General features: G+C 51.4%; 3 protein-coding genes across 11 annotated transcripts; 1 reads left to right on the forward strand and 2 right to left on the reverse strand.

The window, feature by feature from the left end:
- Nucleotides 1–1,527: 1,527 nt before the first annotated feature.
- On the reverse strand, nt 1,528–11,849 carry LOC122366325 (V-type proton ATPase subunit C 1-A-like). 5 transcript variants are annotated; one of them, XM_043338482.1, is made up of 9 exons: nt 11,354–11,849; nt 6,045–6,191; nt 5,636–5,789; nt 4,304–4,490; nt 4,030–4,128; nt 3,501–3,662; nt 2,974–3,165; nt 2,567–2,699; nt 1,528–2,154 (listed from the first exon to the last, which is right to left on the reverse strand). In XM_043338482.1, the coding sequence occupies exons 1-9, from the start codon at nt 11,420–11,422 to the stop codon at nt 2,062–2,064; spliced, it is 1,236 nt and encodes a 411-aa protein (XP_043194417.1). In that variant the 5' UTR covers nt 11,423–11,849; the 3' UTR covers nt 1,528–2,061. The 5 variants fall into 5 exon arrangements, with proteins under 5 accessions (XP_043194417.1, XP_043194418.1, XP_043194419.1 ...); XM_043338483.1 differs by lacking the exon at nt 11,354–11,849 and adding an exon at nt 9,512–9,873; XM_043338484.1 differs by lacking the exon at nt 11,354–11,849 and adding an exon at nt 9,508–9,551.
- Nucleotides 9,882–17,343, forward strand: LOC122366326 (integrator complex subunit 12-like). The gene is made up of 7 exons (XM_043338488.1): nt 9,882–9,926; nt 11,979–12,202; nt 12,633–12,826; nt 13,723–13,885; nt 14,097–14,189; nt 14,895–15,030; nt 15,333–17,343. The coding sequence occupies exons 2-7, from the start codon at nt 11,990–11,992 to the stop codon at nt 15,482–15,484; spliced, it is 951 nt and encodes a 316-aa protein (XP_043194423.1). The 5' UTR covers nt 9,882–9,926; nt 11,979–11,989; the 3' UTR covers nt 15,485–17,343.
- On the reverse strand, nt 17,310–26,695 carry LOC122366324 (oxysterol-binding protein-related protein 11-like). 5 transcript variants are annotated; one of them, XM_043338478.1, is made up of 12 exons: nt 26,658–26,695; nt 25,775–25,928; nt 25,171–25,380; nt 24,862–25,036; nt 24,167–24,428; nt 23,775–23,878; nt 23,188–23,428; nt 20,684–20,883; nt 19,926–20,097; nt 19,408–19,504; nt 18,971–19,093; nt 17,310–18,477 (listed from the first exon to the last, which is right to left on the reverse strand). In XM_043338478.1, exons 2-12 carry the CDS (start codon nt 25,895–25,897, stop codon nt 18,217–18,219), a joined length of 1,968 nt encoding a protein of 655 aa, XP_043194413.1. In that variant the 5' UTR covers nt 25,898–25,928; nt 26,658–26,695; the 3' UTR covers nt 17,310–18,216. The 5 variants fall into 5 exon arrangements, with proteins under 5 accessions (XP_043194413.1, XP_043194414.1, XP_043194416.1 ...); XM_043338479.1 differs by having other exon boundaries at nt 26,655–26,693; XM_043338481.1 differs by lacking the exon at nt 26,658–26,695 and adding an exon at nt 26,628–26,651.
- Between the last annotated feature and the right edge of the window lie 72 nt (nt 26,696–26,767).

Raw genomic sequence — 26,767 nt, forward strand, 5'->3', positions numbered from 1 at the left:
GCCGCCGCCGCCGCCGCCGCTCACGCCGAACCGCCCGGGGCGTCAGGCGCGGCGTGGCACTGCTCGCACAGGCCCGTCCGTTTACGGAGCGGAAGGCGCGGTCAGCGTGGGAGACAGCCGGTCAAACCTGCAGCCTTCGCGGCCGGCCGAGTCGCTGCTATGAGCTGCATGGACCGCGGAGTCCCAGCTATGAGCTGCAGCTGCACGGACCGCCGAGCTGGAGATATGGGCTGCATGGCACGTATATCACGTCAGCAGGGAAGTGCCATTGGCCGGAGCTATCTGGTAGATTTGGTGGCTGATGGAGATCCGTGAAACCGTTAGGTACCTATACGGTGACGGGTGAAGGTTTCGGGTCTCCATAATCATCATCATCATCATATTTATTTGATAATAATAGAACCAGACGATAGGAGCTGAAGATCAGAGCCAGGCGATAAAAGCTTAATATCGTTATTTGGTTTATCGAACTTTTTTTGTAGTTGAGGTATTCGATAATATTTACCTTTTTGTAGCAATAATGCAGTGATTTGCCTTTTCCATAAGTGCATAGCGATAATTCTGTCGTCGCCGAGCCTGCTAGATTCCATCGAACTGCTAGAAATGTTCGTTTGACGGGCTGTCTATGTACCTACTGTCTAGCAGGCTAACGTTCCATTGCTATTATATTTCACACCGGTCTCCGATCGCATAGTGATTTGTTGATGCGTTAGTAGGTAGACGGCAGGCACACCGAAGACGGAGGGCGCACGATGCCTCCCTGTTGGCTCTGCAGAAAACACAGTCCAACCGAAGTCGTCTCCCCACTGCACGCCCTGGGTCCATCCCCGTGCCCACTGCTCCACTGGAACGCACACCGGATGGCCCCTCCCCACCTCCCCCTCTGCCGGAGCTTATTACCGTAATTTACCGGCTGATTGGGACGCGAGGGGCGCCCCGAGATGGATGGAGTGTCGCCGGCCGCCCCAGCTTCCACGGGTCAGCACCGGGCGACGGGGTCGGGCACCTCATCAGCAGGGCGAGCCGGGGTGCCAGTCGGCTGGTGTGGGTCAGCCTGGGACAGTGTCGATAGTCCCAGAGTCCTGGCAGAGACGCCATACCTGACGAGTTTCCTCTCGACTGAGCCGGGCCGGGGTCCGCTTGTGCGTGTCTTGCCCGTGTGAACATGACTGGACCCGAGTAACCAAGCCAGTCCTCTAGACGCAAAATGACCACTGCTGTAGACGACAGACGCGCCCTAAAATTCCGATAAACAAACAGCAGTGTTCAGTTCCGCCACAGTCGCTCCCCTCCTTGGTCGGTCCACCGGACCGGACACTAGTTCCACTGCGTGTGGTAGGGAATTATTGTATTCAGGACAGCAGAACCACGCCGGCGCGTCGCTGACCGCGTCCCTGTAAACACCCACGGCCTATGTTTTGATAGAATAGAAGCTAGAGCTGTACTAACGACGCGCATCGAGTCGAACCGGGAAGTACGGAAGACGTATGTCACATACAACTGCTCGTCAAAATATAAACAATGATCGGCCTTCAGGACATACAATGTACAGTTTATTTCGCGTATTTGGATACACACGATCACTGACGACGCACCGGCACGGATATCTCTCGCTTCCCTCCATCCACACACCTACAAAACGGTAACACAGCTGGGCGGCGCTCGGCGGCTGATTGTACGACTGCAGCGCCATCTATATGCACTCTACTGACCACACGTAGCGCCACCTGCCACCATCATGCAAGGCATGCGAGGACAACTGCTAGTGGCGACGTCGACCGTCAGGAATGGCACCAACCCGGCCCGCTGCCAGACGCAAATTGGAATGTCTAATCGAACCGAACAACTTCGGTAAAATGTCTCAAATGTTCAATTATAATATTCCCGAATAAGTAAACAACATTTGGCCACCTATGGCCATCTACTCAACGTTGCACATTCGTGGCAAATCATCCACCACATAGATTACATATGGATTCCATTGACGGCGTTCATGCACGTATTTACAGCACAACGCGCTCAATATACATCAGCTAGCACGCGTTCAGCACACACTAGTCTCTAGATTCTTTCAACCATGTCGATATTTATCTTGAAGTACACGTAGGGGTAATATTCGCCGGTGCCGAAGCCGAGGCCGGGCATGTCCATCACCTATAGATGCGAGGGTGGACCGATCGTCAGTTGGGGGAGGCGCGACTCCCGCCGGTGAAAAATGATTTAAAACACTTTGATCTAAGCTCACTTGAATATTTGGCAACGTTTGATCTGACCCTACAAAGATACCCTGATTTCGCATCCTACAGCAAGCCTTTTATAGCACCAAATTTTGTATCGTTGAAACATCAATTACTACCGATATTACAATAAAAATAATATCTAGGACGTCAGTATAAATAGTATTTATAGACGTTCTAGATATCATTTTTATTTTTGCTAGTCCTAAACACCTAGTAGCATATTCAGCCCGGTTGGAGTCGTAACTACACGGCGTGTCACTCGCAAGTCGCAAGACATCCCTGGTAGCATATCCATCGGGAAAATGACGGGTATGTGCGCTACTCACGTCGTGTTTGTCTCCGGACGACGCCGTGGAGTCGAGGTGGGCGTACTGCTGGTTGAGCACCTCCCGCAGTCGCTTGTGGTTCTTCTTCTGCGGGTGCAGCAGCATTGCCTGGAAGTTCACCGGTAGGCCGTACCTGCGTGCGAGCGGGGACGGGAGATTAGCTGCTGGTGGTAGCGTCTATCTGACTGGGTTAGACGGTGACCGCATGTGGCTACATACGTCGCCCACCGTACAAAGACACCTTGTCCGCATTGGAAAACGACAGAGTCGCAGCCCGGCAGAAACGGAGTCAACTACCAGAGGGCTTACACTACCAACGAGCCAAACGAGCCCAGACCCGGGTGCGACCCTCCCCTCCCGGTCTAAGTCCCCCAGCGATCCATTCAGCCGGCGGCGGCGGGCCTCACCGTAGCACCGACTCGACAAACACCCGTAGCGCCTTGATGTGGATCCAGGCGGTGAACGTCTCGCCAAAGTTGACCTTGAGCCAGCGCACCAGCGGGCCGAGCTGCTTCTTCTTCTCCGAGGCCAGCTTGAAGTACTCGTTGTTGCCGGCCGCCAGCTCCTCCTCGTTGTAGGTGAAGTCGCGCACCACGAACCTGGGAGCGGAGGGTGCCGGCGGCGGTCGGTTGGTGGCACGGGGAGAGGGACAGCCCTCGATATCTCACCAGCCCTCGTTCGCTAGGCCTTTCCTTAGCGTTCCACAGTGACAGCTGTCCACATGCAAGCCCCGCGGCTGATCCACCGCAGTCAAAACGGATATAACCGGAATGTATGACAGAGCTCAGGCCTCAGACAGCCTGACAGACAGAAATTATCCCACGGGACACGGGAGAAGTCAGTGATCACTGGGAGTAACGAAACCCCACCACCCATCCTCCCCACACGGCTACAGGCATCTGACGCAGCTGCGCCCTCCCCGCCCGCCACTGACCTGTTTTCCCGGGCCTTCTGTTTGAACTCGTCCACCACCTTTTTGAACAGCGACACCGTGAAGAGGCCGTGGTCGTTGTCTTCAAACACCAGCTGGGTGGAGCGCGGCACGATCATGTCCGTCAGACGCTCGTACTTGTTGTGCCAGTCCTGATAGTGCATCCTGACCGCAGGCGGGATACAGTCTCGTTAAACAATGTATGGTGCCGACTGCCGGTAGCGTAAGACGCAAAGCTCCCAGCGAAACAGCGAACAGTGACACACACACATCATTCATTTAGGTATGTATCATGGGTTAGATCTCGCAAAAAAAGGACGAGCGAGGGTTCGCAAAGGCCGCTTTTCATTAAAAAGATGACGCAAAGAGCAAAAAGCATAATTATGCGTACGTCCACGAAGCTACGATACTCCAATCGTCTAATAAATAACGCCCAGAGATAATGAGAGTGATGTGTGCACTAAGCACGGTAAACAGCAAACTATCCTACCCACTCCTGTGTTCAGTAATGGCCCGGGTCGGGCGAACCTACTTGGGCACGACCACGAGCAGCGTGGTGAGGTACTCGGAGTTGTGCACAAACTGCTCCTTCTTCACCAGGTCGCCCACGTTTCGCGTCAGCAGAGAGCCCCTAGAGAACAGAGGTCAGGTAAGGTCAGATAAGTTGGGCTGGGCCAAGCATAGAGCTCAAGTGCAATTTTTAAACGAGCGTTACTGTATTCGTCAGGACTTGGTAGGGAGTTCAATGACGGCGGTCGATGGCAGAGAACAACTGCCAACGTCGCAGCACCGGTCAAAGAACTCACGTCTGTTTGCGCTCAATGTTCTGCAGATTGCTCTTCAGATTGTTGTAGGTGTTGGATTTGATTTTGAGGTCACTCTCGATCTGCGACACCTGCTTGCTGATGATGTCTGAGATGTTCTTGAGCGACTGCTTCGTGGGGTACTTGGCCATGTCCCACTGGAAGCGGGTGATGTACGTGGCCAGGTCAACTGAAAGCACACAGGGAAAGAAGACATCATCGTCAGTAATGTGCCAGAGGTGGGCATCGCTACCGAAATTTGGAAACCGCTACCGCTACCTTCCGCAACCAGAGGTAGCCAAAGCGCAATCGCAACTCCGAAACTATTTTTCAGATCTTGAAACCGCAACTCGCAACTCCGCTATTCCGCAACTCCGCTACCCATCTCTATTAGGTTTAGGTATTAGGCCTATGTTTTATCAGTTTTCGTCCTGAAGTGCAGTGCTATGTCTTATAGGACATAGCACTGCATCCTTTTGAAGGTCACCAGAGGTCATCAAAGTGAAAATGTTCCCAATTTTCCCGGATTTTGATGAATTTCAGCTTCAGACGCTCTAACTCGTGAAAACGGCTTTTATCGGGCATAACTTCTAACATAATTTAGCTAGGTCAATAATCTAATCGCCATAGCATTTCTCCACCAAGGCGCGTCGTTTCGAGGCCATCAATGATATATAAGATGACCTCGAAAGGTCAAATTTAAAATTTGACTTCAGTTCAAGGTCACGACCTGACCCAAATAGGTCATGTTGCATATCAATTGATTAGTCTTGACGAGATAAACACAATGAACTTGTCCTGGAACCTGTATCTCGCTTCAATCCCGTATCTCGGTAGCGGCCCCGGTAGCGGTTGCGCTTTAGAATTTTTCGCTTCCGCAACTCGCAACTCCGCAACTTTTTGGGGCTCGGTAGCCGATCCGTAACTCCGCTCTCATGAGGGTAGTCCGCTAGTTGCGGAGTTGCGGAGTTGCGGACCTAAGTTGCGCAATGCCCAGCTCTGTAATGTGCTAGGAACGCACAATGACTTCAGAGATCGAATATCGTAATCTCGGTAAATATTACTCGTTGCAGCTACTCTAGTCGAGTTATGGCGGCCTACCAGTACTAGAAGAGGTGTCCTTTACATTAAATCATCGTTTAATCATCGTCAAGTTTTACCAGATTCACCGTTAGACGCGGTGCATTCTAAAGCCGCAGCCGCCGGCTGACATCGTCGGGATACAACTACATACGGAGTCGGCCGGCCGGCACACCTCCGCAGTCCGCTGCAAGGGAACGATAATTACCCCCCCCCCCCCGTCCCCGCGGACTGTCCTCCGCCGCGCCCGCTCACCCCCGTTGGCCAGCAGGTTCTCCGACAACTTGTCGCGCTGGTCCTCCAGCACATCACCCAGGTAGTTGGAGACCTTCTTCATCACCTGCTCGACGAAGGAGTCCAGCTTGCCGAGGTCCTCGGAGAGACCGACCAGAAGGTCGAGAGTGCCGACCTGGTGGCGTCTCGGAGTCAGAAATGGCTCACCGACAATTTAAAGCAGCCCGGGACACTCACCATCCCCCGGGCTCCCGTTTCATGATAAGTCCCGGATATGAACATCTGTTCAGTGTCACATTTGTTAAAGTCGACATTGTACCAACTATTCACTGTGATCATGTAACTGATATCACAGGCACCTTACAAATCGTCGGCAGTTTGGTATGGTAAAGGCCTGCAACGAAAAGCATTGCACCTAGCATCGACCCACCTTCAGGTCTGGAATATGGAACTTCCAGTTAGTCGAGAGGTCTCCTTGTTTGGCGGTAACATTTTGCAGTGACTCCCAGGTTTGCTGGCAGGTCTTCTCACCGGGGGCAGAAATGAGCCAGTACTCCATGGCAGCTGGCGAGTGGTGCTGCAAATGGAGCCTCCGTCAGATATGATAAACAAACACAGACAATGCTGGTGAATAACACTGTGAACATAGTACACCTGAGTTAGGACTTTGACGTAAGGCCATTTTTATGACCTTTTCATGTCCCGTGCCCAGCTGGGCTATTCAGCCATAGAGCCACATGCTGGGGGGGGGGGGAGTTCTGCCCCCGGTTTCACTTTCGAACCGATGGTCGTAGAAAGACGTGGAAAGCAGCAATCGAAAGCTCTCAACAAGACAGACCTAAAAAACAAAAAAAAAAAATGCCGAAGTAGGTCAGAGGTCAGGTCAAGGGTCAGGTCTACAAGTTTCTACATTATTGCCTTTGGAAAGCAGTTGGTGAAGAAAGGCCTGCAATTGATTGCCCAAAACCTGTTCTTAAGCTACAAAGACAAGATGCATTGCATGCAATGTCATGCAATGGTCAAGGTCAGGACTCAGGGTCAGTCTGAGTCAGGTCACCAAAGATGAAATATAAAAAAGGATATGTGGAGCAAATGTTTTATGGGAAATTTTTTTCTTCATAAAATTCAATGGGAATACTCAATTAGTGATATGGATCATATTTGGATGAAGTTTACATCAAGGTCAGGTCAAGGTCAGGTCAAGTGAGGTCAAATTTTGAAATTGATTGTTAGGTAAGGCCCCAAAAATGCATCTATCTGATGTAGTGCTTCACAACAAATCGAATGATGCCATTGCTGTTCTTGTACATGGTCTAGAGCTTCCTTTTTTAATATGAGTCATGGCATCATAATTCCTGTAACTCCTACATTTTTCAATGATTCTTCTAAGCTGGAACATAGATACTAGATGAGCAGACGCCAGACAGTACTTTTCTAGCATGCATCCCTTTTTCAAGAAACTTAAAATTTTGGATTTCATAATGATTTTCAGAAAAGATCATTTCTTTTACAGAAAAAAAAATAGGTAGAAAAGGAGATATTCATTTGAGACAAAGTAGAATCACAATCATGCTTTATGTTATGTCTTGAAAAACTGCATTTCTCTAAATGCCTCTAACATCTTTAGTTTTTAAGGAATCAACTCACGGGGCGAAGTGAGCATTTGGAGAAAAGCATTTTTATAAGCAAAAGCAGAATAACATGACTTCACTAAAACATCATTGTTTCAAAAACATTCAGGCAGACTTTGCTCAAATTTTCAAGGAACATGTCAAAATTACGAATGATGAGGTACAGGAAGTTCGACATTGCTGACTAATTCTACTAAGAAACTATTGGCAACAAAAGAAAGTGAGGCAGATTCTGCCCCCCCCCCCCCCAGTGGGGCGCAGGTATGGCTCAACACCTCTTGTTACGGGAAACTAAACAGTGCTGGAACATAAGTCTGACTGTCCCATTATTTCAATCGGTAGAATTATTAGTGATTTGCTGTAATTCCAGTAATTTCAACTTAAAAATTGAAATCAGTAGGCGGAACTATGGTCATGAGTACCCAAATATAGGAACGTTCCCATTTTTGGGAACGGAGTTCCCAAATATGGGAACGGGCGTTCCCATTTATGAGAACGGAAGGCAATTTTTCGGCCGTTCGCCCACTAAAACTCAAAAGTGCATCACGTCTCAAAAAAGTGCACGCTGATTTAAGTATCTACTAAATCTCCATAAAGTTATCTTTAATCTGACCGTGGAACAAGGAAATTGACCGTGGAATGATATTTTTAATGATTTTTTAAAAATGACAGAATGGTGGAAATATGGGTTATACGACATTTAACATGCAATTTTAAGGAAAATGAAGCATTTTTTACATTTTGAGGTCAAGTATAATAATTTTCGCCTGGTTATGAAGTTTCATTCTAGCGACACCAGATGCTGACATATGCAAGCGAACACGCGGACAGTCCCGAGGTAATATTGTTGACTTTTGGTGTCGGGGCGATCGACCGCGTAGAACGTCAGTGATTTTACCGAACTACTGTTGTAAACTCAGTTTCAGTGGTTTAAAATCATTCAGCTGTATTTTATCAGTCCCTAAAGACATATTTTATTTGGATGCTAGCTGTTAGCGTTGTTTTATAAGCAGCGTCATGAGCGTGGTTTTTGTCTTCGGCGTTTTTAAGCATGATCGTTTGGGGGGATTTTCTCTGATATAGGTCGCTCTGTGTGGCTTATTTATAATTTTTATGCTGATTTCGATCATTCCTCGTGCCCATCCTACCAGGCCTTTTGCCACTTACACTCATTAAGAAAGGAAAAAACTAGATTTTCATTGGGACTAGGTGTTTTGAGGGTGTAACATATTCAGCGTTCCCATTTTTGGATACTTCTTGTGCTCGTCAACTCTCGGTGATTAGCAGACAGGTGCTTGACATGTCTCCACCCTCGGCGCGGACGGTGGATATAGGTATGGAAGACCTTGTTGAACATCGCTGAGCGTTGTGGATTACGTAATCCTGCAGAGGGGGGCGTGCCCGCTGCGAGATCGACGGGAATAAAAGCGCAGAAGACCGGGCGAAACATGCAACGGTCTTGCCGGAAAGGTCATCTGATGATTGTTGCGTTAACAATAATTTGCGGCGTTGGACGTGATGCTTGTTAATGAAAAGAGCCCCTGAAAGGCGTCGGTGAAATCGTTCCCAATTTTGGGTACGCCGTTCCCATAATAAGGAACGCTTGCAGCGCCAGTGTACGAGAGCGTTCCCAAATTTGGGCTCGCGGCCCGGGTGATGGACTGCTTTAGAAATAGGGGAACGATTTGAAACTACGATGGGCCTTACAATATCAAACTCTTTCCCAACAATATTGAGACAACTATCAGGCGGTTCACGATCGTTTTATATTTTTTGGACGTCATTTAACGGTTCTTTTTCTTGTTTTAAATAATGCCTACATGGCGTTCCCATATTTGGGTTTATCGTTCCCAAACATGGGAACGAAAATGCGTTCCCGAAAATGGGTACGCTTGACCATAGTTCCGCCTACTGAAATGAAATAACCTGTCCCATAGCTTTGAGTGGGTGAAACTGCGAGAACCTCTGAAAGCTCCATACATAACTTATTAGAGTCCCCAGTCTTGTGAGTTTGTGTGGAGTTCAAAGAGGATTCCATGCACACGAAAATATTAGATCATGCATCAAATAAACTAACTTAAATGCCTACAAAACTCACAACCTCAAACTTCTAACACAAACTGTAACCACAGCAAGGCTTATTCAAGAGGCTTGAAAACTATCCGTGTATAGATAAATTTAATTTATTTAGAAGAGTGGAAAAATATTTGGGAAAAGGTTAAATAGTTCAACTCTTATTAGCCATTCAATCAATATACACACCTACCTTAGACCGCAACAACCGTGGAGTGGAGTTTTAGAAGCATTTCAAAACAAATCAGCTGATATTTCACGTGATACTCAACTGCTTCAAAACAGAATGAAAAACTTTTAAAATGTGTTACGACATCGATTTCCTAGATTTATAGCTTTATTGAAACATTCAAATGATTTAACACCAGCTTTGTCAAAAACTGCGATGCATTTTTATCATTTACCGCGAAAAAAGAAAAATAAACTGTGCTGGTATAGTTGTCAAAGTTAGTCGAATATTTGAGTAAGACTAGAAAATAGTTGAAAACTAGTTGCTACTGTCACAAGCGCGCAGGGTTCGGTAGCATACTGATTGAGAGGTTGCTCTTGCAGTCGCTAAAACAAAACAAAGGAAGAGCCAAGGGAAGAGCCGTGGTGGAGAGGAGAAGGTGGTTGCTGGCGTTTCTGGGATCTGGGGTCCTCTATAAGGTACTTTAATGATTATTTATATCATTTTATTATCAGAAAATCCTTGAAAGGCGGGATTCAATTGGTCATGCTCTAGTTGGAACTGAAACGAATTCAAACTTGACAATTTTCACCAATGCTTGCTGACCAGCCCTAGCCTGAGCCACCAGTGTAAATTGCTGACATTTTGACTACCTATCCAAGTCATAAACCAATGAAATACAAGGACAATGTAATATGAATTCCAATAACTTGTGGATGAAATATCCTGTGTACCCTAGGATGGCAAATGATGTTTCTGTTGTCAAATCAACAGAAATGAATCAACATGAAATGAATTAATTGCTTATTGCTCACTGTGCATATAAAATATGATTTTGCCAAAAGTTTTGAGTTTTCAAAAATATTGATTTGATGAATGATGGAGAAGTGAATACCTATTTTGATAGACAAGCTTTGGATGTCTGAGCCCACAAACATTTCATATTTCAGCTTTTTGATTTCAGCTTTTTTAGCCCGTACTTCCTATTCACTAAAGGTCATAGCTAAATTTCTGGGCAGCTCATACAATTTTGCTGCTGTCTACTGTTCAGTGTTCTTTTGGACAGCAACAGATTTCCAGCTATGACCCCATCGGCGCGGGAGCCGGGGGGGCAGTGGGGGCAGCTTGCCCCCCCAACTCTGGGGCCGTGGGGGCGGTGCCCCCACAGCTTTGAGACGGAATACCACACTTTTTTTGCAAATGTTTTCTTTTTTTGTTGAAAAAGCCGAGGGGTGAAAAATAAGTGGCCTAAAACCGGTGAGAAAACTAGAATTGGGGGTACCCTAGGTTAATCTCTATTATAGTGTGCCCCCCAGTCGGAAAGTAGTTCCCGCGCCCCTGTATGACCCTACACTTAATGAACTGATAGATTTGTTTAGTCTATGAAAGTAGGTACCTGAAGCTTTCATTCTGATTCAACAGAAAAAGTCATCAAAAGGTGACAGATTTGCTTCCTTTTTGTTTCCAAAACTTACCAAGAGTCCTACTATGAAGGCATCAGAGTGTGTGATTTGGACATTCATTTTTATGCCTATGAGTCAGCCTCTTCAGATCAGCTTGGTGGCCAACACCTTATACCAATGTTTTAGGATCATATTTTAGCACTCCCCTTGTATTTTAGGCTTAATTGGTAGGCATCTACTCTTTTTGAATAAGACTAGCTTCTAAATTTTCTAAAAAAAAAGAAGCTGACCAGTGCCATTTGATTAGTAGGTACTATTTTTAGTTCTCATTCTCAATGCTGTAATTTGATTGATTTTTACCAATTGCTTATCCTTGATAACAAAGGGTAATAAGATAATCCAAATTTTCTTCTATTCAAGGGTTTGTTTTATCAACAGCAATTGATTGATGTGTTGCTCTCACCTGTGATTCTGGGCGAAAACAGCAGAATAGGCACCATCTCCAAAGCTTTTGCAGAAAAATATCTGACATGAACTTTTCATATTTCTGTATTCAACTTTGTCATTTTCAGTCTTTTCAGTTTTGATTATATGCTTTTTTATTGAGTTACATGAGCAGGATGTTATCAGTTCCTGGTTTTGCAGAGATGTCTACTGGTTTTCACAGTTTTTTTCACTATTTCTTCCTGCATTTACCACTCACAAGTCATATCTTGTGCAAAAACCTGATTGTTACAATAGGCACAATGGGTAGTTGATGATGATTTGCATTGGAAATGTGGTTTTGAATGTTCATATTACTTTGGTAAGATGCTCTGACTGTACCATAGTTGCATGCATACTTAGTATTAGGTAGTCCTTTATCAACAAATATCCCTATAAAGCAGGGAATCAGAGCCAAAATCAAGACACCAAACTAAGGCAATGTGACCTTGATTCATATAAAGCATTGTTACTACATTTTGAATCTTTTATTAGCATAAGTCATGCTGGTATATGTTTTAGGCACTTCCTTAGAAAGGTTTCCTTGTTATCGCATGTTTCGTGCCACGTCGCTCGTTGTCTGGACGTGTCGCTGTGACCGGCAGAGTGGCGCCAAATGGAGCTGGACCCGCTGTTCGTGCGCGGCCTGCGGCTGCTGCACTCGCGCTCGCGCGACTCGGTCGACCAGCTGCGCGCCCTGCTGGAGGAAGTGCGCCAGCGGACCGGCCGCGCCGGCGGCAAGCTGTCGCCGGTCAACCGCAGCCCGCGGTCCACGCCGGGTCCCACCGGCCGGCCCGACACGCTGCCCATCAAGCGCGGCCTGGACAAGGTGCGTGCAGTCCGCAGCAGCCCTGCTACTATTATCAGGCTGAACCCTCTATTCACGGAAGTTATCACTTGTGTTACGAATTCACACGAGGAGTTTTGATGATTTCGTGAGTTTTTTGCGAGTATGACGGGTGTACCTGCCTCGCCACGGTCGTTGCTTGGGAGCAAAGCATTTACTAACGTTTATCGTGTTTTATGCATAGGTATTGTATAATAGATCAGCTCCACCATTAAATCCGTTTCGGTCGGCGGCCGCCTTTGCTGGTCTCGGCAGTCGTGTCGTTGGGTGCATCTTTCATTGATTTGGTATGTGATCTCGCAGCCTCATGACTTTTGTCCTACTCATTTACCAGTCCAATTCCTATCCTTTGCATTACGATCTGCGTGACTGACAACCCTGCTCGCGTGACGGTGGCTGTCTATTTATACAGATAAAGGAAGATATTGGGGAGTTTGGTTCGAAGCGAGCGCGCGTCGAGTCGCCAGTGGCGTTCAAATCGCACACGCCCTCACCGACTATGTCTCGGGACTCGGACGGCAGTAAAAAGTCGGAAGACTCCGACTTGAACGACACTGCCGGCCTCGAGATGGATTTCATGGACCAATTGGCGTGTGTTGTGTGCAGGTGCGGTAAACCCGGGGTGATTGATAAGTGGACGGCCTCAAGGTTTGTGGTGAGCTTAATTCTGCAGCTTCGTCAATAATCATTAGCATACGCATAAATTTAACATGCGTTAAGGGACTTATGTCCCACAGACGATAATCAACGGCTGTTTCGATTTTTGTTTTCGTAGTCTTACGACTGAATATTTTATCGGTAAAGGAATGTCTGTCGTGATCTAGTTGCGTCGACTGCCGGAGAAGAGCAATGTGTTTGCTCAATTTATTTGAGCTACGGCAAGACGTTGCGCCATTATTTGCATTCATGCGTTACCGACTATCGACACGCTGGCGAAACATTATCTGAGTGGTATCACTTACAGAGCGGTGTTGCCTCATGTTTTCAAAGACGAACATGGTCTTGATTAGAAGCGTCGAGATAGAATGATAGCTCTCCCACTTGCATCTTTGGCCCAGACTTATCAATTGCCGCATGTGTGTGTTATGCGGAAAAATGTCGTCATCCGTTCTAGTTCATTTATTTCGTTTATATATCTGTTGCTCAGACACGATTTTGAATGCGATGCTGATTTGTAGACCTTGGCGTAGATTTTTTATGTCTCGTTATTTTTAAAGATAAGATTTATTTTGCGAAGTGGAGGCGAATCATAATGTTGTTTCAAATATGACAAGACGTTTCATACCGCGTAGCATACGTAATTGTTTCACACCGGCATGGACGCATTTGTTTGAGGGATACCTAAAATGTTGTTTTGTCCAATTTCTCTGAGATAGAAATATACATGCTCGCGGTTTAGTACCAGTTCTGTAGCATTCGTTGGTATAGCGTTCCGCCGTTCGTTTCACGCGCGACCATTGTTTGGTCCGTCTGACTGACCGTTTTCCCCGGGCTCCCGACAGAAACATCGGCGTCAGCACGGGTAACCAGCTGATCGAGTGCGCCGAGTGCGGTAACCTGTACCACCAGGAGTGCCACCGTCCGGCCATCACCGAGCAGGAGCGCGGCGACACGCGCTCCGTGTGGCTGTGCTCCTCGTGCCGCGACCAGCAGCAGCCGGCGACGGTCAGTACTCAGTACCGTGGGTGGCCAGGGAGTTTTGTCTGTGTCGCACTCACCGCCATTGCCGGTAACCTTTGCATTTGTATCTTATATCCACGTAGTGTGATCATACAGATTTCGATGCCGTAGAAAGTATGGCTATGTTGAGCATTGGATACTGACGTCATTTATCACTGTAAGTACCTACTTAAATGCATTTCTTTTTACGTTTCAGGGCTCAAGTAGGTCCTTGTTGAAGCCGACCGTAACGGCATCAGCCAAGCCGGACAAAAAGTCGGAGAGTTTGCTGGCGAAGAAGGATTCCAAGGTCAGTATCATTTCTCGACGCCTGTCGCCTTGTGAAATCGAAATGAGTAGGAAATAAACCAGTAAAATGTTTTTAGGGGCGACCAACGGAGCGAGCGAGAGGGTGGGTCTTGCACGTGCAAAATTGCGAGGGGTACCTCTAACTAACTTGTCCACTGCACCCTACTAACCGGTCCCTAGCGATGTGCCGAATTTGAGCGCAATCGGCCTAGTTGTTCTCGAGATCTGGAAGCGGCACCCTGCACGTGTGCATGTGCAAAATGGGTCCCAATTGACTTTTGCACGGCACTCTTCTAACCGGTCCCTAACCATGTACCAAATTTCAGCGCAATCGGTTTAGCCGTTCTCGAGATCTGAAATCGACCCTTGCTGACACCTCTTCGTTTTGCACGTGGCACGTGCATAAGGGGTCACCCACATGCATCGGGAATAGTCCAATACTTGGTAGAAAGAATGAAGCTACCCTACAAAAATTACCGCATGTAAATCGGTCAAGTGGTTGCTAAGATGTAAGTGTTACAAAAGCGTCGGCACGGCCGGCCGCTCAAAGTAATCTTGGCCGCTCATGCTCAGAAATCTCCGTTTATCTACGAAAGACTACGCTCGCTTCGCTCGCTCCGTAACTAGACCAGTTTCCTGTTTCCTCCACTCACATTTGGGGGTGGGGAGAGGATCAGAATATGTCTGACGCCACCCTCTCTGACAGGGCTCGTCGCTGGCCTCCGGCTCGCGGCCGGCGCCCGGCGTCAGCCTGCTCAAGACCAAGGTGTCGTCCAAGCCGCTGGGATCCCTCCACATGAGCAAGAGCTCCATGTCGTCCGGCAAGGGCCACAAGTCGTCAGGTGAGTCACAGTAGCCGCCAAGGATACCGATCATTTCGCTAGTTAACGCTGAGCTGTCCAGTTGACCTGCCTGTCATTTCCAAGGTGTGTCAAGGCGAAGAGAGGGAGCTAAGGTATGCATTTATTTTGAAGTTGGACATCGTAAACATGGAGGAAAGAAAGGCTGAAAGAGCTGCACATTCGCAGTGTCCACGGATGTGGCTGACCGGCCTCTCGGCACCCGCCAGTCCGGCTGGTGGGTGGGAAGGGTGCAGGTTTGTGTCCGTGTGCTACCCCCACTAACCCGTCACCGTTCGCTCCAGGCTCCGGTCGCTCGGTACCCGGCTCACCGTCCTCAGCCAAAGCCGGGGGCGGCGCTGCGCCGCCACCCAACTCGATGGTCTCTGCCGAACGCCGAATGCAGCTCATGAAGAAAAAGGCGGCCGCCAAGCTCAACGAGAAGAGGAAGAACTAGCCGGCCGCCCACCATCCGTAAGAAACTCTCCGCTCGAATCCGAGCATCTTTCACGCAGCTTTTCTCGCAGACTTCCAGCGGCTCCCGGCACAACAGGGTTTCAGGGATCTGATGTGTTCTCGGGCAGGTCGTGGAACGCTTACGACGGCGGCAAGCCACATGAATCTACTGTTGAATCGGCTGGGGTTCTGCTGGTGCCACGAGAAAGACGTGATCGGCCAGGGGGCATATCCAGGCAGCGTCTTGCGTTCGAAATTCGCTCCCGACAAGGCGCTACCAAACGAACCGGACGACCAAACTGGAACTCGGTGGGACATGGACTCACGGTTCACCGTTCAGACAAACTTACAAAATGGTTGTCTTGTCTTACGTTCGGCCGATTTGTCAAACTCCGTAATTTAGTCAGGAAGACTGATCCGTAATCATAGTTGTTCGGCAAGGCTCGGCCGGCACATGATATTCCGTCGTAGTATGCATCGGTCGAATCTTCGTGGTTATTTTAGCTGCGCCGGCCACCTCAGCGATTGGAATCGTATGTGTCTGACTAACGGGACTCTTCGCACAGGTCACTGATCACCCTTACTACTTTTAGCTTCTGGTGATTCTTCCTCTGCTCTTATCGCAAATGTTGCCTCCTTAACACTCTCAAATGTCGTTGCATGCTTTTAGAAGGTTGCGATCACTCCAATGAACAGCTAGATAGGCTCCTTCACTCCTTCAGCCATCCTTTCTATGCTCTGATGTAGTATTCGGTGCTGCGATATTTACCTCGTCTAAGTGCCAGATATTTGCCGATGTTGACTGGTGACAGCGCAACCGTTTTCACCGTTTGTCAGCGACCATTTGCCGATAAATTTAGTCGATATGTCAGGTACCACGTTCGTCGGCTCAGAGATCAGCTTGCCCGAGGTGCATTGCAACGTAGACCAGTCCTGTGGGGCATTACCTATAAGACCCGTTCCCTGGCGTGCTGGCTAAGTATTGTCCGTTACGCGCTTTTCCTTATTGGCTCTCGACTAGTTATGTTTGAAACAATCGTCGGGATCATGAGACACACGGCGGTAATACAATCCAAGGTACGCCTCGCGCTCGCCGATCCGAATCGTGTCATCTGTCCCCCTCCTCATCTCCTGTCCGCCTCATGTTTCTAGTCGCCGGGCCGCGCGCGGGTCCGATTTCTTCGGCTGTTCATTTGTAAGTCGCCGGGTCCGCCCGATGTATGAGGGACCCTGACGGCCACAATACGCTTACCTTCCATGTGATAGCGTGACAGCCTCTCGTACGGCGCGGAGTGCGCGGCCAGGTGAGTGTGAGTGTCGGGATCCGCGTTGGAGTGCAGGGTTCGGCAGAATGTCCCTCTACTGAGCGCAGGGTCCGGCGGAATGTCCCTCTGCGGAGTGCAGGAACTGCGGGGTTTAGGTGAGCGTCCTGGTATGAGCTGCAGGACTCAGCAAAGCGCCCCATTGTCAACAGCTGGTGCCGTAGAGGGAAGTCGAAAATCTGGAGCAGAACGTACCACGGAGTGTCGCGTGATGTGGAGTACAGTGAAGCGTAGAATGAGTGTCACGTGTAGTGAAGTGTAGTGATGTGTAGTGTTTTCTGTGGAGCGGTGTGCGCGGTTCCTGACGTCCCAGTCAGGTTTGCGGTCAGTGGCGTCCCACGGGCATTACTGGCTATCTCTGTGACTCCATGCAGCGGTCGTCCTGCATGGCTCTGTACCGCAGTACCAGTGCGGTCCGATAGACCAGCGCCGCACAGGGTGATGCCTCCCACCCGCGCGGAAAGACGAGCGGTCTCAGCAGTCTCCAGCGGGCAGATGCGGTCGTCACAGTACGTAATATATTGTATCACAATGTGAAGCGACGTCAGTTTACTACGCGCAGGTCCCGGCGAGGCGAGCCCGCGGCCCCACCACACCGTGCCGGTGTCGCGAATTGCTGCGTTATTGCGCTTTCACGGCGGTCCCAGACACCCCACGCACGGATAGCGGCCTTACAGGCCATAACGATACACGATACACGTCCCCACATGGATCTCATACAGAAGCTCGCCGTCGGACACCGGCCGGAGTGCAAACGATCAAACCGCGCGGCGGTGCTAGCGTGCGCCGGTCCGGGCGGATACAGATACTGGATATGTTCACATTACCATCGCGCCCCGTGGAGCCCTTATACAGGGCACACCGCGCCGACCGAGTGTGACTGCTGACTGCTGAGCTCGAGTCTCACGTAACGTGGTTAAAATGGAGCGCCGGCCGCACCCTAAACATGTGGCTACCGTCGCGACGAAGCCTCGTAATGCTCAGCCCCATGCACGGACACACACGAGTACATCAGTTTGGAATATAAGACGACACGGCGCCATCCGCGGCGCGTTCCTCGGTCATGTGCACCCACCGGACACCCGGTGGAATTATATAGCGTAATTATAGCAGAGTACAGTGGCACAACCATCACATGAACATCCCGCCTCCCGACGCTCGGCGTTCCCCTCTGGACCCACTTAGCTCGCATATACTGAATAACACTCCCCAGATACATCTGACATACACAGGAAGCGGACGATACATACGGCGGCCGCACGGCAGAAACCGTGCCCGAACAGGCTAGCTCATAAATGCTTGGTTAAACTCGGAGTACGTGGCACCTCGGTTGTCACTGCCGTCCGACGCTGCGCCTCTGGTGCCACCCCCGGTCCGGTGCGGAGCGGCGCCGGTCGGCCGGCCGGCGCGGTCAGGCGGTCGGCTCGCGGAACACCCAGCTCTGCTCGTGCTGGTAAAAGTGGCGCGGCGTGTGCCCCTGGCCGGCGCGCTGCCGCTGCGCCTCCTCCACGGCGTGTTTCTCGGCGTCGGCCGTGTCCGTCTGTCCGTCCCGTAGCGCGGCCGTGACGGCGGCCCAGACCCTGCGCGACTCGTGCGGCGCCTGAGCGGCCGGCGGCCGCAGCCAGCGGCGCGCGCCGCCGCCGGCGCATTGCACCGTGCACGGCTCGTCGCCCTGTCGACGGCGGTAGCGGTCAGACGCGGCGCGAGTGGGGAAACGGCTGCGGATCATAACAGACGCGGTGCGGATACCATTGTATACTGATCAGCGGGAGCCGCTCGGATAGGGCAGAACACTGACTTCTCGCCAAATATGGACACGGCTGTAAACAATGTCAGTGCGGCATGCCGACACGTCGTATCGTACACTACCCTCTGCAAAAAAAAAAAAAACATGATCAGCTGAGAGTTAGGCTGCCATGATTTCATGGACCCCCGGTGTGTTGCCGGTCACCGATCTGACCTGCAGTTGTCCCAGGAGTTGAATCTGTCTGTCCCAGTGTCCAGTGAGACGCATCACGACTGACCTGCAGCTGTCCCAGGAGCTGGATCTGCCTGTCCCAGTGTCCGGTAAGACGCATCACGACTGACCTGCAGCTGTCCCACTCCCAGGACTCAGGAGCTGGATCTGTCCGTCCCCGTGTCCGGTGAGACGCATCACGACTGACCTGCAGCTGTCCCAGGAGCTGGATCTGCTTGTCCCAGTGTCCGGTGAGACGCATCACCAGCTGGCCGTCCGGCGCGCGCACCTCGCCAGTCACGCGGTGCGCTTCGCCCTCGTCAGACAGCGGCTGTAAAAGACGACATAGACACAGCTCGGTATAAGCAGCACACCGTCCAAAGATGCACCGGACGGGTGGTACAGGGGTAAACAAATGGTGTCGAGCATAATCGAAATAGTTAGAACGCTGGCAAATGAGGCGAGTTAGAATTTACATCGTAGGATTATGTGCGCTAAAAACACAAACCAAACGTTCTGGCAGAGTATTGAGAGGTAAGTGAGGTCAGTAGACATTGCACCACTGGTATTGATAAGGTTCGCCGTCAGCGGCCTCGTCCATAGGGCGACAGCACTGCGTGCCGAACGCCGGCGCCGTGACGGTACCTTGGTGTGGAAGGTGGCCGAGGCCGTGTAGCCCGTCTGCTGACAGCTGATCTTCACCTGACCGCCCAGCTCAACCCAGCCGTCGCTCAGCAGTGACCTGTCCAAACAGCCGGTTTTCTTCACACAGAACAGATGCTAAGCCACCTAACTCTGTCAGTAATTCAGTATTCAGTATTTCTTTGGTTAAGCCTGGCATCCGTCATTCAATCCGTCATCTCAGACGTTCTACGCTAGTCACCGGTCATTGCTCGCTCGCTGGGGTACAAATCACACCTTACTCTGAGAGGGACGAAGAATGACCAAACCCCGGTCGTTCCCCGGCACGAGTGCGGTCGTCCCCGGTGGGCCGCGGCAGCGAGGATGGCCGGGGCTCACCTGGCGTAGAGGGCCGGGTAGTTGAGCGCGTACGTGTCCCCGACGGCGGGCAGGGAGGACGGCCGGGCGGTTAGGTCTCACCTGGCGTAGAGGGCCGGATAGTTGAGCGTGTACGTCTCGCCGGCCGGGCGGTTAGGTCTCACCTGGCGTAGAGGGCCGGGTAGTTGAGCGTGTACGTCTCGCCGACGGCCGGTAGAAAGAGCGTGGCCTCGCCGGTGAGCGACACGCTGACGGAGTTGACGTACTGCGCGCGGCAGCCGACGGTGGCCTGCAGGCTCATCTCTGGCTCACGGCAGGAGACGCACAGCGCCGAGACTGCGGGGTGGAGAGCGGATACACTGAACGCACTGCAGTTACACGCTGAACTCACTGCAGCTACTCACTGAACTCAGTACAGGCACTCACTGCAGCTCTCATTGCAGCTCAGTGTTGATCAAGCTCCGAAAGTTAGATATGAGGTTCCAATGTCTTTCTGAGTAGAGGAAAATAATCACTGTCGCGCTTTCATTAGTGTCTATGTAATTTACTCATTTAAAACTTTCAAGGCTTGTGTTTACACACGCATCTCAGCCTCATGACAGAAGACTCAAAGCCCCGTCACTGCGGCACGGCACGGGAGGCACACCGAACTCACTGCGCTCAAGTCACGAACGCGTCAAATAGGGACACACACGTTCGATGCGTGTACTTGCATTTACCGGTAACCGTTAAACGTATACTTTCAAACATCTACTGGATTATTAACATCCTGCATGGTGCTTTGTCGTGGTCTCATGATCCAATTACACGCGGACATCGAGGCTCAGAGACTGCCCATTGCGTGTCAGCTTAGCACCCCCCCCCCCCCCCCCCCCCCACACACACACCTCCCCAGTCCCCAGATGGTGGCTGTCTCTCTCACCTGGCGGGTGGTGGCACACCTGCTCGGCCAAAAAGCGCAGCTCCGCCCGGCCCTCGGAAGCCGGCCACGAGCAGGCAAACACCTCTCCCAGCACGGGGTTGTAGGGTTTGCCGGCGCGCGGGCAGCCGGCACCCAGGGCCGGCACGTACCACTCGAGGAGGCGACACATCCGGGCGGCCGGCGAGTCGGCCAGTGCGATACTGCGGGGGTCGACAGAGCGGCGGTCAGAAACGGAGCAGGATTTATCTGTCGGGACACCGCACAGACTGCTGAGAGAGTACGAGTCGGATTTGGAGCGGAGATGTCGAGGTGTCAGGAGTGAAAAGGGGACAGAAAAGTCAGGCAAAACGGGGAATTTCATAACAGTTACGCATGAAACGGATACGCCGAGAGAACGGCACTAGACCTTTGCCTCAAACCAAGGGCAAGGGACAAATGGGGAAAATAAAAAATGGTCAGTGTTTCGGTTTTACACATTGACATATGTTTATGCTACCTTATGACACTGTTTGTAAGCAAATGCCGTCATTCCTTCCGTTCCAAGAACATACAATCTGGCGGCATTTCCAAGTGCTGTGATAAGCTGGAAACCCAAACTATCATCAAATATAATGATATCTGCCTGTCAAAACATATCCTCTCTGATGAGTCATCAATGACACTCGGCAGTCCCACGGTGAATCAGAGCGCTGAGGACAGACAGCAGTAGCCCGGGGCGCCGTGAGGCCGGACTGCAGCGCTGGAAGCTGACAGTGTTTATCGTCCGTCCGTCCCTGGGGACCGGGACGGCTACATAACGGGCCGCCGAGCCGACGGAGAGTGACAGACGTCCCAGCCGCCGCCATGGGTACACGGCCGCCGCCGCTGCTTCTGCTCCTGCTGCCCGTGCTGCTGCGGCCGGCCGGTGCCGAGACGGCGCCCGGCGACTGCGCCGTTCCGCCGCCGCTGCTGCTCGCCTCCCAGGTGGCCGAGGTGGCCCGCACCGCGCTGGCGGCCGGCAGTGGTGGCGGGCAGAGTGCCCCGGGACAGGAGCCGCCCGCCGGCCGGTCGGACACCTCCGAGGGCAGCGTGCTCGGCCGCCTGGAGGCTCTGGAGCGGGCCGTGCGCCGGCTGACGGACGGCACCGCCGGTCCCGGCGCGCCCGCAGACCGGCCACCGTCGGCGCCGGCCACCTGTCTCCAGCTGCAGCGCGCCAACGGCTCGCTGGCGGACGGCGTGTACCAGCTGGCCGGCCTGGCCGAGCCCGTCTACTGCGACTTCAGCCACGACGGCGGCGGCTGGACGCTGCTGCTGACGGCCGCCAGCCGCGCCGGCTGGGACCGGCTCAACGTGCGGCTGCGCAGCGCCGACCGGCCCTCGCTCACCGACAACTACTCGATCCTGGGGCGCGGCGACCGGCTCAAGGCGTTCGGCACAGGCCACAGGTTCGCCTACCGACTGGAGGGACAGGCTCAGGTGGACCGCCGCCAGTGGGGCGGCATCTGGCTGGCGCCGCGAGACTACACCTTCACTCCGGAGACGGACACGCAGCGAGACATCGCGCTCGTCAAAAAATTCGACTCGTGGACGTACGGCAAGCCCAGCTTACAGAAGACGATGCCCTGGATTAACGTGGAAGACTACTTGAAGGGCATACCGCTGCTGACTACCACGCTTAAGGCTTCTAACGACTGGTGGGGCACCCTTCTGACGGACCCGGCTACCACCAGCTACCAGCACAGTCCGTGGATCCATGTAGGCGCGCCCCAGTCCGGAACGGTGCTCTACTGGATGCGAGAGGAGGTACTGCCATGAGTGGACGGCCGTCCCGACGATGCACATTGCGCAGTGCACAGCCAGCTCGGATACTTAGTGTTGCAATACTGATTGCGAAAAGCGGATACGCCATACGAAAAAAAAGCTTATAACTCTTCACGGTACAGCACATGCTGCAAGACGCGGCAATTTACAAACTATATAGCGATTTTTGTAAGTGTGCAAACTGCAAAATATATGAGCATACATATCGACGCAATACAGTTATAGACCTTCCACTGTTCCTCCAGCACGCGATAATGCATGTACCTATTTTTGCACGACTACACAAAAAGCTAGTGTCTGATCGAAGCGACTGTAACTAGAATTACGCCAGCGATGCTGGAAAACAGCAAAGAAAGTACGAGTATGTCTAGCTTTTCAACGAAGCTGTGGTGGTAAATGCAACTGTGATGTTCAATAATAAATGAAATGGACTTGCTCTTAAAGTGTCTCGATATTGCTCAAAACGGAACGCAGAGCGAAATAGAGCAAAATACTGCGTTACAAAGCGTTCCATCCCACTGATGCCTCCTGAGAAGTGAGAACCTTCCAGCTATGGCTACATCAATAATGTACGGGTAATAGCACGCACTACTGCCTTCTGAATCTTTACTCTCTTTCTTCTCTCTACTAAGCTTGCTACTCTCCTCCCTTCCCGCCGTGGCAGTCCACCATCTATGGACAGTGTCCCGGCCGTCTTCACGTACCGTACGAAGGAGTCCGGGCGCGCCCACAGCTCCGAGAGTCTCTCCAGCAGCGAGCGCGGCTCGAGCAGTGCGGCCGGCAGCCGGAGGCGCGTCAGGTCGGCGCCCAGCTTCAGCGTGGCTAGCAGCGGTCGGAGGGTGCCGGCTGCCGACACCGCCGGCCGGAGGCTGGCCGACTCGGCGTCCTCCTCCTCGTCCTCCTGCTCCTGTCCCTCCCGGCTGTCAGACTCGCTGGTCGGCCGGCCTGTGAGGAACAGACGGACAGACACGGTCACACGCGCGGATACAACACATGGTACACACATAGCGGGAATGCATCAAACACAGCTAGCACCAAATATCCCAAGAATGTAGGACGTAAGCGAATAGCACAAAGCTATATTATCATCACACACTGACACACCAGGAAACCATTCAATCGCAAGCAAAGCAATCAAAGAGCGTGGTGTGAATATGGGAAAGTGTTCCCTACAGCGAATATAGCCACACGCTATTAGTAGTGCTTTTGAGTATGCAGAGAACACCAGCAGGTGCATTTAATCGTGTAATAACAAAAGCGGCGGCGGCGCGGACGCGGCCCTGGGACGGACCTGGGGCGGCCGGCGCCGGTAGCTGGGCCGGTTTGGATGGCGGCGTCTGCTGCGGCGGCTGGGCGGGTCGCGGGCTGCTCGGCGCCGTCAGCGGCCTCCTCGGCCTGCCGGGCAGCACGGCCGTCAGCGTCCGCCGCGCCGGCAGACGCGCCGGGGGCCACTCGAGACACGCGGTGCCGCACACTCGGCTCAAACGCCGCATCCACGCGCAGATTTACGACAAAACAGCACAGCATTTCATAGCAGGAGTCTCACACACACGCTACGAGCTGCGAGCTACGCTACGCTACGAGCTCGTATAGCTGAAAGGCGTTGTGCTCACGCGGTGCGGTAGAATGAGTATTCAAGAGTAAGGCGTTAAGCCCACCCCAGCGATACGGTGCAGCACTCACGCTTTGGCCGTGCCGAAGTTTGTATCGAACCAGTCAGCCACGTCCGACAGAAAGTCCTTCTCAGGGCGCGCTCGCGTGGCTCCGAGCCGCAGGCTGCCGCGGTCGGCGGCCGGCAGCGGGTGGCCGATGGGCAGCGCGGCCGCCGAGCGCTGCTGCTGCAGGATGGTGTAGCACTGCTCCAGGCACAGCAGCGTGGCCTGGGAGGTGGCCTTGAGCAGCAGCAGCTCCGAGTCGGTGCTGGTCACCGTCACGTCCTCCGAGACTGCCGGCACGGCGCCAGTGTCAGAGCTCGCGCCGCATTCGGACGGGCAATTTAGGTTACGTTTATACACAAACGAGATGAAATTCTCTTGGAAGGTGTAATTTAAAGAATGATCAGCATTAATCAGAAAGTTATGCTTCCGTTTTTTTTTCTATAGCTTGCTATTTGCTGCATAAGAAATTGGTGGAACTAAACCTGGTTGGCCTATAGGTAACTAGCTACTAACCAGCATCAGCAGTGTCTATGACGAGTTTTGTCACCACACAATTTTGGCGCATTTCTGCTACAATGCCTCATTCACTCACACATTCATTCATTGTTCCATTCATTCACGCATTCATTCATTCATTCACACCTTATGCAAACCCTGCAACTCTGCGCAGCTGCATAGCTGACCGGCTATATCACCAGCCGGTAATGTCGAATCTCTCACCGTGGCCGGGCAGCTCGCCGATGGCCGAGCAGAGCTGGCCGTGTCGGGCCGCCGTCTGCTGCAGCGCCGCGCTGGCGTCGTGCAGGGAACTGAGCACCGACAGCGGGGCCTCGTACTGACGCGGCGAGGCCGACAGAGCCAGAGCGTCGCCGGGCGGCGGCGGCGGGCTCTGGGTCTGCGGACACGAAGTCGGACGGTCAGCGGGGCTGCCCCGAACGACACGGAAACATTTCAGAGAGCGGTGGCAGAGGGCGGCGGCTGACGTCGGTGACAGACAGTGACAGCGGCAGACGCCGAGCGGCGGCTCACCTCGGCCTGCACCCGGTTAAACATCTCGATGACGGAGCGCAGCCGGTCGACCCACTGCTGTCGCTGGCGGGCGTCGGCGGCGCGCAGTCGGTACAGCTCGCCGCCGGCCGAGTTCACCGAGAACGTGTGCGAGTCCTCGTCACTGGGACACACCACGGCGCCGGCCAGGTGGATCGAGCCGCGCGGACGACTCGAGCGCATCTCGTCCACCTGTGGTGAGCCACACAGCCAGCGGTGTCAGCATACACCAACCAGTACACACCGGAACACACACTGGGAGTCAAATGTTCAACTGAACAAAGATAAGTCCTAGACAGCTAAACATTGATAACTTGTTTAAAGGGCATCTTTGTCACAAACATCAATTTAATCATTCAGCAACATTCAATCACATAAAAGCTATTATTTATTCAAAAATAAATAATAGCATACAATAGCATTGGGAAACTTGACATCAATTGGCTACCTACATATAGAAGAAAGTTGGCTTATATGTAATGTTCAGCAGACACTCAGATCACTAAGATAAAATTAGATAAAACTCTCCCATCAGGACAGAACTCATTCAGGACTGAGGGACTTGTGTCTCCTGTTCAGTGCTCACCATGTAATAAGTCAGGGTTCCAGTTTCTGGGTTCAAAACAAACCATCTATATTGCCAGCCTTTCATTACATTTGTATATTTTGAAAGCTGCCCTTCTAGTATCTGCTTCATGTTGGTATCCATTTTATGCAGCTTGGAGTAGAATCTGATAAGGCTGAAACCATGACATGTTAACAGTCAGCAAGTAAGCACAGTGGGTGTGGTCAACAAAATCATTTTATTAATGTGCTTTTGAAATATGCAGGCGGTCAGGGCATTATTGAGACTAAAAAGACTTTGGCAATTGGCACACCCTTGGGTACAGCTGAGCACTGTTCATTATTCATGTGATTTTTCAGGAAACATCCTGTTTAGGTACCATATAACTTATAAGGAAGTTCATTGCTGGCATTTCTTGACCTCCGGCATGGACAACTTGAATTCAACCAATAACAAGCCAAAAAATACCAGCAGGCTGGCAGCCTTCAAATGAAAACAGCAACTGAAAAGTACCCCAAAGTGCATTCAGAAAGTCAAGGCTGGCTATTTAAATCAACTTGCGTTGATGGAAATATAACACAAAATAATGGAAGGAAACATCCAAACCACTTTGCATTCATCAGGCTGGCAGATATTTGACAAACCATTTCACAATCAAAGTCCAAAATTAGTCAATGTTTCATTAGTTAAGCAGAATAAGTAGAACAAAAACCTAAATTGAAATTATTTAAAAATACCAGCATTATTTACATAATCTATGGGGCACTCTTACTAGCCAATAAAAACGCACTAATAATTTAACGACGTCGATAACCCACAGGAATAGACAAATCAATCCTTCCCATTTCTAAAAGACCCTTCTTTATGAATTAACTTCAACAAAATCCAAGGCCCTAAATACTACAAAATCCAAGTGGAAAATGTTTTCTACAAATGCAGCGCATCTGACCAAGAATTTCTGATGCCAAACGGGCAAACCGGTTGCGATTTTCGAGCTCAGCTGATTATTCTAAA

This window comes from Amphibalanus amphitrite, unplaced genomic scaffold (assembly GCF_019059575.1).
Source record: "Amphibalanus amphitrite isolate SeventyFive unplaced genomic scaffold, NRLGWU_Aamphi_draft 000796F_arrow, whole genome shotgun sequence".
Lineage (NCBI taxonomy): Eukaryota > Metazoa > Arthropoda > Thecostraca > Balanomorpha > Balanidae > Amphibalanus > Amphibalanus amphitrite.